This window comes from Mus pahari, chromosome 6 (assembly GCF_900095145.1).
Source record: "Mus pahari chromosome 6, PAHARI_EIJ_v1.1, whole genome shotgun sequence".
In the NCBI taxonomy this organism is placed as follows: Eukaryota; Metazoa; Chordata; class Mammalia; order Rodentia; family Muridae; genus Mus; species Mus pahari.
This window is the reverse complement of record NC_034595.1, coordinates 18,966,559-18,978,767: the sequence shown is the minus strand read 5'-3', so window position 1 is coordinate 18,978,767 and position 12,209 is coordinate 18,966,559. Positions and strand designations below refer to the sequence as shown.

Genomic DNA, 12,209 nt, shown 5'->3' with positions numbered 1-12,209 from the left:
AGGAGGAGGAGGAGGAGGAGGAGGAGGAGGAGAAAATTGGGATGGAGTAGGGTATGGATCTCAGAGCGGTTAAGGGGATGCATGGGTAGTGAGTAGTGACTATATTCAAAATATATTCTATGAATATGTGAAATTCTCAAAGAAAAATAAGACTCTTAAAAGATAGAGAGGGGGAAAACTGGTTCAACAGTTAAGAGTACTTGCTCTTAGAGATGATCTGAATCCAGTTCTGAGCATCCATGGCAGATGGCTTATAACTGGCTTCTGTAGTCAAATGCACACATGGTACACACATAATCACACACACAAATAATAGTGATACTTATAACAACAACAATAAGAATAATAATGTTTAAAATATTTTGCTTTGTTCTGTTCTGCTTTGTTTTAACTCATTAAATGTCACCTAAACAGTAGCAGCCTGGTTTTCATAGCTTCTGTTCCAGTTGCCTCTCTGCTTTTGTGCCTTTATCTTTTCTCGCTCTCTTTTTGTCTCTTCCCCTCCTCCTCATTTGTTCAAAGTCAAAAAGTGAGCATTTCTCTGAAACCTTCCACAGGTTTCTTTCTGCACACAGGAGAGCTGATTCAGCCAGAACCCAATAACCCCAGCTTAGTCATGATGACACAGGGCCTGGTGGGGCTCACCCTGGGCACACAGTTTTCCCAGACAGCAAACAAACAGACCCTGGCTTGAGTGGTCACACTGCTGGCACATGGCCGTGCATAGACATTTGGAGCATGCAGTCTCGTGATGAGAAAAGCAGAGGCCTTTGGAATCTGCCAGCATTGTCTGCTGATTTTGAGTTATCTGGAACCTGGGGCCCCATGGTCCCTGTACGCTAGCGTAGGACTCTGAAAAGGCCAGTTGCCTTTGGTTCTGACGCTTACAGCCATTGGAGTTCTCTCGCAGCTTTGTGAAAGCTAACCCGACAGTTAACCAATGCTTTAATGTTACCTAATTGTTCCTTGGATGGAAACATAGTCCCATTCAATGGCTTTAGAATTAGTAAGCCTAGATTTGAGTTTCAGTCTTCCACACTTTAGCAGGATAAGTTTGGAAATATATCCCACCATCTTTCAGGATCTGGAATATCTTTAAGTAAGGTTGGGGTACCTGCCTCTCAGCCCTTGGCAGGTGCTGAATAATGATTTGCCACATGAATCAAAGATGGTTAGCAGAGATCAATGTGTGCAGGATGCAGATATTCTCATTCTTCTTTCTACTGACGCTGCCTTGGAATATAGGTATTACATGGAAGCTGAGCTTAGGAGAACACTCTAGACTGACCACAGAAAACCTGGATTTCCTATTTGTTCGATGACTTTACGGAATCATGCACATGGAACTCTCTAAATTCCCACTAACTTCCATCACTCAGATGAACATACTAGCTTCTATCTTGTTTCCTTTGTCAATTTATTCCACGACTCAAGTGTGGGCAGAAGTGACCTGGAAGGGACTAGCCATACACTCAATCTTCCTTTGTCTGCTTGCACGAGTCTGTAACAAGTGAGTGGCCAGGAGCCCTCCGTGCACCATCAGGCTGAGCTGTTGCCAGGCAGGACATTCCCCTGCCAGAATCCTCATTTCTCTCAACATAGGTATTTGCCTGTGCACGGGAGGTGCTTGGTCTTTTGAGAGAGAAAGAGAAGGATCAGCAGAAAACCTGCATATGTCGGCAAATGTGTTGAAGCCCTCAGCAAGTCCAGCGTTCTGTGTGTTGGACAGAGTCGAAAAGTTCCCCCCATGGACCTGAGAAAAACAGGAAAGAGGGTGTTGCCACTTTCCCTCACTTCAGACTGAAGGTCCCACGTGAAATGTAGCTGACCCTGTTGTATGGTGGGACTGCTGGTTTAGGCAGCAGCCAGGGCAGACTCTAACGTCTTCAGCAGCAGGCCTCTTTCCTTCCTGCTTCTCAGGAATAATACAAGGAAAATTCACTGTTCCTGCAGTCTCTTTCTTCCCCAATCCAATCTTTGAGTGATGTCAAAAGTATACCTATTCTTTGTATAGTCTTGTGTGTGTGTGTGTGTGTGTGTGTGTGTGTGTGCGTGCGTGCAAACAGAAATCAGAGGATAATGTCTGGTATTTTACGTCATCATCCTCTTCCTTGTTTTTGACAAAGGATTTCCCACTGAACTTGGAGCTCACCATTTTACTAAGGTGGCTGGCTGGAGAGATGGCAGAATTTGACTACTCTGCCCTCTGAGGCAAAGACTGGGGACGAGTGACTGTATATGGTGTCTACATAGGTGCTAGGGTCTTGAACTCAGGATTCTCTGCTTTCACTTATCCTCTGAGCCATCTCTCCAATGCTTTCTACTATTTTTTTTTTGTTAAAAGTAAATACTGTTGTATAGATTTAAGGTTCAAACCATGTCTTGACGGGACTGAGCCACAGGGATAAGGTTAGGATAGTGAAAATAGCAAAGATACCTCTCAGTTAACACAGCTACCTTTTGTAATGACAAGAACACTGTTTTTTTAGCATGAATATTAAGTATAGCGCATATTTATTATCCATATTAGATTTCTGAAGATCATTTTGACTGTTTCTGAAGACCTTGGTGAATTTCCACCTGTTCCAAAGAACTCTCCATGACACATTCAAGTCTTAGGGTGAGTGCTGTGCATGGTCCTCCTTAACTACCTGCTCCTTTCCTGAGAGAAACATTGTTATTGAGATCTACTAAGGTGCAGGCCACTGATGTCGAGAAATGGCAATTTTATGCCTTCTCTCTGAACTTTGCAACTTAAAAAGCCATCACTTCCTCACTTCTGTCTTACAGATCCAGAAAGAGCCTTTAGGAGATTAAAAAGTGAGAAAGTGATAGATCAGGGATCTGCACCCAAGGTCCTGACTGACAGGAAATCTACCAGCTCAGCATCCACAGAACGGGACCCAACACTGGAAGATTTCTGCATCATTTTTTCAGCACGAAAACTATAAACCACATGTAGCAAATTTGGTAATAAAATAATTGACTTTTACCTCTCACAGTTTTATTTACACATGCATCCATTTGTGTGTGTGTGTGTGTGTGTGTGTGTGTGTGTGTGTGTGTGTGTGTGTGCATTGCTAGAGAATAAACCTAGAGTCTTATACTAGCTAGGCAAATGCTGTATCACTGAGCTATAAACATACCCTTCTTTTATTTTGAGATAAGGTCTCACAAATTTTCCCAGGGCTGCCCTGAACTCATTCTGTAGCCCAGGAAGTCCTTGAAATTAAAATCTTCCCGTCTCTCTCTCCTAAGTAGTTGAGATTACAGGCTTAAATGATCAGGTCCTTCTGGTTTTATTTATTTACAATTTAAAAGTAATAGATACAAATGTCTACATATAAAATAATAAGTAAAAATATAAAATATAAAAATAGTTCTATTTACTTTTAACTGAGTTAACGTTAAGTAGTAACCTGTGGCCAGAAGTTACTGAACTGGTTGCAACAGATGTAACAAACATTGCCATGTACAGTACAACAGCTATTTGCATGCAGTGCATTGTCCCCAATTTAACTCCTGAGCTCTTTGAGAGAACAGGATTTTGAGACCTTCATGGTCAATAGCAAGCACTCAGTAAGTAGTCTCATAAAGTATTGTGTACGCATGTATTCTTGATAACCTTAAAAATAAACTTGCATTGCTCAGAAGACATCTATACAGACTGGAAAAATGCCATAAACCCCTAGGGAACTTATGTATCTTATCTACAAAATAGGAATATCACAGTGAGCTCTCAACTGGACATCCATCCAGGAAAGTCTTACCTGTGTGGAGAGTCAGGATCAAAGCATGTCTTAGTGACATCAGTGATGTCTGGGTCACAGCACTCTCCACCATCAAAATTAAACCTTTCGTAGTTGCAGTCCATGTCACACACACCATTCTGCTGCTTCTTCATGAACGCAGGGTAGCGCAGCTGGCGGCAATCTCCACCATCATGACCAGTCAGTGTATGGTTACATTCTGGATCACATTTTTCATCCCCAATCTTGCTGATGTCACAGTTGGCTAGGATGAGGCGGTGACGCAGAGAGGAACTGTTTACATCCAGTACCTCCAGCTCCCAGGAGATGTTGTAGTGTTGAAAGGCCTCAGCCAGCTGTTGGTGCTGAAAGTCAATCTGCTGCCAGCTCACTGTCGGGTTCTCATGGTGATCATCATAGATGTTGACGACACGATAGCGCACCACCTTGGGCTGCCGGAAACTTGGGAGCTGATTGTAACTGGAGATGACTTCTGTGTTGTCACACAGTGTCTGCCCACAAAGAGGGGGCTCCAAATTAGTGTCTAACAGGAAGCCGTGGGCATTGCTGAATTCCACCTGGGGGCTGTTGCCATCCTTCATGGGGGACCAAGTGCGCTTCACGTTGTCCCAGTTCTCCTGGAGGAGGAGCTGAGGTAGAGGGGTGTGGAGGCCACGGGTTTCCATGTCGGATACAATCTCTCGCTGGGTTCTGGCTACTTTCCATAGACTGAAGTGTTCGATGTGGCCCCGGAAGTTGTGATTCAGAGCACTGCCCCCCAACATGAGCACTTTACACTTCTGGGTTAGTGGGCTGAATATGCCACCTACTTGCTCAGCCGAGGTTGCCACCTGGGCACCATTCATATAGAGCTTCATCAGCCGCCCATCGTAGGTAGCAGCTAGATGTACCCACTGACCTGGGAGGTAGCTGCGATGGGCATCAATGGTGGTCACTTTCCTGGCCCGGTCTGTCTTCAAGGAAAAAAAGTAGCGTGGATCTCTGTTGCCTTGATCACTGATGGTGTGAATGCCCATGACCCATCCTCGATCACGTGAGGTATAAGAACATTTGTCATACAGCCCTATGTGGCCCCAAAAGAGAAAGATGAATAAATAAAGCACGGAATAGATGCAGGTAAGTTATTGTTCTCTGATAAAAGTCACATCTGGATACTCTAGAACAGTTTTCAAAAAGCTCTCTGAAACTCTGGCTGCTACTATTGGAGCCTCTGGGACCACCCCTAGGGCAAGGTAAAAGCTGGAGAAATTATATAGGGAAAATTACCTTATGGCAAATGAATACATGAGGTTTTGCTCTTTTTTTATTTTGATTATGAAGCATGCAAGAAAGCTTCTGTTAGAAGAATGGGTATTGGAACTATAGAAAATTAAAAAAAAAACAATGATAATAAAGTCTGTCAATTATTGGTTTTACAAAAGTGTTGGATGGAAAAGTATGCTTTCAATTTATGAGTTTAAGTAAAGAATGTTATGAAAAGTGATAAAGAATGGAAGATGCTCATTTAGAAAGACTGTGTCTTGGACCATTACCATAACTACAAGCAGACAATTGTCATTAGCAATCAGTGAATGATCTGTAACATGAAATTGTGGAAAAGGTTGCCCTTGAAGAATAAGAGGCAAGGGCTTGAAAGCCAGAGTTTCTGTCTTTAACAGAAACTTTCTTGTCTAACCCTGGCATGTGTTCTGGAAGAAAGATAGACACTTAATAGCTGAACTGGGAAGATTTCAGAAGATCACTGCCTCCAACTTCCTTGATTTTATTAGTAGAAAGGACACTGAGAATAGATGACATTTTTCATGCTTTACAGAATCACTTATAAATCTCACAAGAACCAAGTGCTGTGTATCTAACACACTTGTCTTTATAGTCTCTCTCTCTCTCTCTCTCTCTCTCTCTCTCTCTCTCTCTCTCTCTCTCTCTCTGTATGTGTGTATATGTGTATGTATATATGTGTCTATTCACATATTTATAGATGCTGTAGTAAAGTATAAACTCTACGAATACTGTATAACAGACAAGGCATCATGCTAAGGTCTTTATATGTATTAGGTTATTGAACACTTATAACAACTGTGGCAGTGATATTAAGACTCTCATTTATGTAATGATTAACATGAAAACTAAAGAAACTGAAAAGATAGATATGAGGTCAGCTGGTTGGTATATGACCTCGCAATTTACTGTCCTAGGTGCAAGTTGTAAAACACCCCCTTTATGAATACTATCAAGGCTTTGGATTTCATCATCTACCAAAGAAAATTCAAGGTAGTTATCACAAGCTTTAGTTGGTCCTTAAGGACATTTAAATCAGATATACTTATCTAGAGATCATGTAGAAATTCCAATAAACAGCTCAAAAGGGTCTCCATGCATCTGACTATCTTTGTACTCGTTAATTCCCCTGTCTCTCAGTCTTTCTGGAATATACCTACTGTGCCTTAGCACAGGCAGAGCTCCTTGATGATGAAGAGTATTTCCTAATTACATGTGCATTTTAAGTGTCAGATGCTGTATGAAGCCAGGAGAAAGGATAAAGAAAAGAAGACAAGAATGAATAAAAGATGCTCATTTTGGAAGGACAGTCCCTACTTTCACTGGAGAATCATTGCGGTCACCGTAACTCTGAGTATGCATCTGCCATTAACACTCATCAAATGAACAGGGAGAGTGTCCAGCAAAATCAATAGAGGAGTCCCACACAGTCTTCTTTCCTTTGTGGGCACTTAGACCTTAGCATTTGTACGAATGTCTATGTTAGCATCTGACATGGTCAGCATTTGGCAGAGGATCCAAGCCCTCCCACTTCTTTCTTCCCACTCACAATATTTTCTGGCAATGGAAAGAGTCTCCTAACACAGTCATTCCACTTCCACCATCTGGGTGACATTGGCAGTTTAATAGGTACCCCTGGATCTTTGTATCACATAATCAAACCAGGTCTGATTTTCTTTCTCCCAAGCTTCCCAATGACTAACACACAAATCACATTTTTCAAGGGGCACTCCCTGATTGATCGCTCTGTGAATATGGATCATTCTCTCTACTGATTTGACTTTTGCTTTCAGAAAACAGCATCAGATCTCTCACTCTGGAGTTGCCTATCTCTGTTATGTTGTCTCTTCTCTGCTAGACTGAATGGTTATTGAGGGTAATAACCACATTGGCTCATGTCTGTAAACTGGGCACCCAATATATGTCCCATGAGTATGCATGGCCACATGTAATTCAAAACACGGAAAAAAAAAAAAAAAAAAGAAAGAGGTTTTAAAGGCAAACAGAATTGAAGGCAGTAATTTATGTCTCAGTTGCTAATAGACAAGGAATACCAGAGAAAGATGTTTTTCTACTGTTAAAGAAGGGGAAAGATTTTGGGCTCAGGGAAGCCTGTTTTGACTCAGGATGGCAGCAGCTACAGGCCATATGTCTAGGACAAAACCACTTCACCTCTGTGGACTTGATTCTCCCATTTGTATCTCTCTTTAAATATGATGTCCTACTTAAGATATGTAATGGATACACTATCCTTGACACAGGCTATCCAAACAAGAGCTGGTTTTCAAGATGCTGAAGGGACTGGGAGGAAATTAGAAATGAAAGAGTAGTAAATAAATGGAAACAACAAAGTACAAAGGGGCCACCTTTGTAAAGGAGGTACCTTGACATCATCTTGCCTGACAGGTTAAGTTACAGGGTGAAGGCTCAAAAAAAAAAAATCCACTTAGAAATCCTATATTTCCACCAACGTAGACAATATTAACAAACCTCATATTAAAAGTTACTTCCCAACTGATTCCCTCCAAGGGCAAAGAGCCGTCTTCACATTTGGAATTAATGTCTCTAGAGCTTGAGTCTTAGTGTCCACTTAGAATGTCAGTGGGATCAGAGGCTGCTAAAGCCATCACATTTGTGTCCTCCATACCTCCCAGCTCAGTGTCTCACCCTTTTCCATTTAATTTCTCTATGATCATCATCATCATCATCATCATCATCATCATCATCCTATGAAAAGATAATGAAGGATTTTCTAATAGGAAGCATGATATCCCCCCCCCCTTTCTTCCCTTTTTATTTAGTCAGGGGCTCTTGGTCTCTGCCTTTTCCTGTTGTTTTTGGAAAGAAGCCTGCCTTGTTATCAATGTAAAGTGTTTACACATCTGTAGGGTTTCCTCAGTTCAGACCTTTCTGGAGACTGGAGCTTTGGTTCAGACTACCTGATGCTGCCATACAGAGTTATAGAGGAAGAGCTGGCTTGTCCCAGGAGGCAGAAGGGAAAGGCAGTGGCTCCGGGAGGAAAAATATGGAAGAAAAATTCGATGCTTAAAGCGGGAGCTTCTGATGTTCAGAAGGAAACAGTTACCCGGATTGTAAGTTGGTGAAAGGAAATCACTGTGCTTCCTTGAGGTGGGGGACAGATGTAGGGACAGGAGTCAGTTTCTATTGAAAGACAGCTTCATTGAAGTGACGTTTTAGGAGCCTGAATGGGAAGCACTCCTGTACCATATCCATCCAAAACTGAAGCTCAGCATCAGAGATTTGGCTTGGTAAGCATTTGGGAGTACATATACACTATAATACCCATGAGGAGGTCAGAGGACAAAGGGTCTCTCCTTTCATTTTTTAATGCAGGTTCAAGAATCAAACTCAGGGGGTCAGCAGTGAGCAGCAAGTGCCTTTACCTGTTGAGTCACTTCATCAACATTTTGTGGCCTTTTTACATTGGCACCTCTCCATTTAAGCTCACACCTGGCAGGAAACCCTGAAGACAGGAGACCTGCACAGAGTCCTCCATAGCCTTGACTTGGCAGAATGCTCTGGGTTACGGGGTACTTAATGAATCACATTAAAGATTCTACTTTAGGGGGTATACATCTTATTTCTCTTTTCTCCACATAAACATGTTACTCTTACTTTGGAATGACTGAATATCGAGTGTTGTACATTACCTCCTTAAACTTGTCCATAAAGCTGCCAGCTGACACATCTTTTTGAACCCCTCAGAGGTTCAAGACCAGGAAGTCCAAGGTGGCAGTGCTGAATTTAGACTTATAGGATCCTCAGGCTTGTAATCATTTGCTACTTCAAGCGCCAAGCTCCAAGCATTTTATTGTAGATTGTCTTAAGTTCTGGCCTCCTCTAAGAATACTTCTCCCAGCTCTGCATTTCCAACACAAGCAAGCTGAGCTGAAGGGTAAGCCAGAAGGCTGAGCCTTGTGACATGCTTTTGCCTAGACCTAAAACTAGAATCAGAAAGCAGTTCTTTACTACTAACAATCTGTTGTACTTATCTAATTCTACTGGGACCTAACATCTGCACAGGCGTCTGTTGACTTAGAGTTTGGTATGATTTCTTGAGCTTGTCCTCCAGTTTCAAGAGGACTTTTCTTCAGATTTCTATCATAATTTGATAGCCTCTCATTTATTTATTAGTTATAAATTGAATGTTTGAGACCTCATTAAGATGTACATGTTGAAGTCACATCGCCTAGAAGCTCAGAATATGACTCTATTTCTATTTGGTGACAGTCTTTAAAGAGGCAATCATATAGCAGCCATGCCTCCATAAGATCAAATCTTATGACTAGTGTCTGGATGAGAGGAGACATTCAGGGCACATATGTGTTCAGAGAAAAGAACACATGTAGACACACAGAGGATAGCCAAATAAAAGCGTAAGAGAGAAAATATACCTGAGCTGACTTGGATTTTGGACTCGTAGTTTCCAGGGTTGTAAGAAAAGAGATGCATGTTATTTCAGTCACACAGATGCTAAGCCCCAACCAGGTAAGCCCCAGCAGACTGTTGCATTATCATTTAGCACACTTTCCAAACACTCCCACTGGAATTTCTCTAAACTCTTGTCCTTCTCCCGGGCTTAGTTCACAAATCCTTCTATTCTTCTGATATGATCCCTCAACTTCTCCCTTTTCTATTTTGAGCAGAGCACAATCAGGAGGAGCCAAAGACAGGTGAAAAAAATCTTCCTGCCTGTAAGGCAAGCTTTGTGTTTGTGTGTGGATTGACTTCCCTGAAGCTCCTTGAATGTATTGGGTACATGGGTAGCTGCCTCCAATGCGAGCTATCTCATATGACGTTCACACCAGCCTTGTACAATAGCTTCCATCTATTACCAGTGGTAAAAGTTGAGCCTTAGAGAAGTGATGTCCCCATCCTAAAGTCAGTATAACTAAGCAGTAGGATGTAGTAATGACTTAGGTATCACAGTGTCCAATTTCATTCTTCCATATCTGGGGGGGGGGGGGACAGAACCCGACTCTGTCTCTCTTTCTCTATACCATTCCTTGGATGCTCAACATAGTATGATATTAGGTCTTATAGGTGCCATTGCCTTTGGAGGATAATTAGCCAACTATGCAATTGTACCCTCAGCTAATTTTTTTTTTCCTTTAGAGAGTATCTAGATAGGAAGACAGAAAAATCTACTGAGGACATTTCTCTATGCAATTAAAAAGGTAGCAGTTGCAAATAAATAATGATAATAGCAGTTTTTGAAAACTACTGTGTAATAATCTCTATGTTAAACACACATACCTTAAGGCTTACATGACCCTGTAAAATTGTTATTATCGTGCCTTTGGTAGATATGAAAATTGAATACGAAGACCATAAGGTGTCCCAAGGATCTCCGCTATGATCTTGGAAAGACACAATTCTGACTCCTGTCTACCTGACTTTGAAGACAAAATGGATTCCAGGATGCATATCTGCATGGGAATCACTCTAGGCCAATAGAGGTTCTCGTGCCTCTTCTGATACTTCTGCTCTGCACCACTAGATAAGCAATTATTTTCTGAGCTTCTTCATTCCCTCTCCTAATGGGAGGACTACAACAGATAGACCTAAAGGTCCATCCAATTTCCTAGATTCTGAATCCTAGGATTGTAATTCTTCACATACTCGAATGTCGCGATCCACTGTGGGAAATGTAAGGTCATGGGTAGAAGAGGCAAGTTTGGGGCCTTCACTTTACAATACCCATGATCTATGGGAATCTGACAGGAGAATACAAACAGAGGAATGAAAAGAGGAATTTAGGTCAACGATACAGTTTCTCTGAGTATGCTAAAATAAATAAATAAATAAATAAATAAATAAATAAATAAATAAATAAATAAAAATAAAAAGAAATAAAAGCTAAAGGTCAACCCCGGTGCCTTTTGTTTTGTTTTGCTTTGCTTTCCATGATTTAATCGCCACTATCAAAACCACAGAAGAATGCTTGAGAGAGCAATCCTATGGAAAGCTTTTATCTGTCCAATGGAGAGTAATTAAAACGGACAGATTTAGGTTAAGTATACCCATGGTCCCTGCACTGGGTCTATTCAGGAGAGGCCCCCAAAATGACCTGAAGGATTCAGAACCACCAGTCATTAAGAGAAAGCTGAGATGGTACCAAAGGACATTTTTGGTCTCCTGGTGTCAGAGAAGCAAAACTATTCAATGTAATCCCAGCCACAACAATTGCTCAGGTGAGGTTTCCTGTAAGTCAGTCATGTATGTGTTCTGCTCTTACCCAGATTCTTTAACCATGCTAGGAACCAGTTTTGACTGTCTCCAGACTATGTGGTACAGCTTATCAGTTTCACTAAGTGGTATAACCTTAAATGACTTAATCTCTCCGTGTCTGGGTTCTTCAACCTGCTTCTAGGGATCAACACTTTTATCCTATATGCTTCATCTATTGCCCAGGTATCATTGAAAGGGTAAAGGAGATGAATCATCATGTTCTTGAGAACTACTTTAAACAATCCAGGTGTGAGGCAAATTTGAGAACCCAGAAGTCTATAACCCAGAAGTTTTAATACATGGGCCCATGGGATATATTCAGACTGACAAAATGCTCTGGGAGCCTAAAATCAAAACAAAACATAAAACACCTGCATTTTCCTCTACTCTTGACCTTCCATTCCGAATACTTTCCTCCTAAAAGCAACCTGTACAAAAAAATAGAAAGGTCATAGTTGGGACTGAGGTGATGGCTCAGTGATAAAGTGCTTTATGTACAACTATGAAGATGGGAGTTTGGATTCCCTGGGTCCATGTAGGAGCCTGGCATGGAAGTGTCCATCTGAACCATAGCTCTGGGAAGGAAGGTAGATAGAGTTGGAAAAAATTTCCTAGGTTTCACTATCTAGACAGTCTAATAAATTTGTAAATTTGAGACTTAGCAACAAACCTGACTTAATACATAAAACAGAATACATAAAATGAAAGGAAGACTCATTCTCTGGCATTTGCAGGCACCCTGCACTTGCACATGATTGTACAAACCTACACAAAACTTGTGCACATATCACACACACGCATTCACACACATGTGCACTCACACATGCACATGCACTCATATACACAGTGTGTTGGTCTGAATAAGAATGACACACTTGCGCGTGCGTGTGTGTGCGTGCGCGCGCGCGC

The 12,209-nt window shown here is 41.6% G+C and overlaps 1 protein-coding gene across 1 annotated transcript in view; it reads right to left on the bottom strand.

The window, feature by feature from the left end:
* Window positions 1–12,209, bottom strand: part of Pappa (pappalysin 1) — a 229,112-nt gene that overhangs the window by 192,229 nt on the left and 24,674 nt on the right. The window contains exon 2 of the mRNA XM_021200408.2: window positions 3,771–4,833. Within this exon, the coding sequence (XP_021056067.1) occupies window positions 3,771–4,833 (1,063 nt within the window). The remainder of the gene's footprint in view (window positions 1–3,770; window positions 4,834–12,209) is intronic.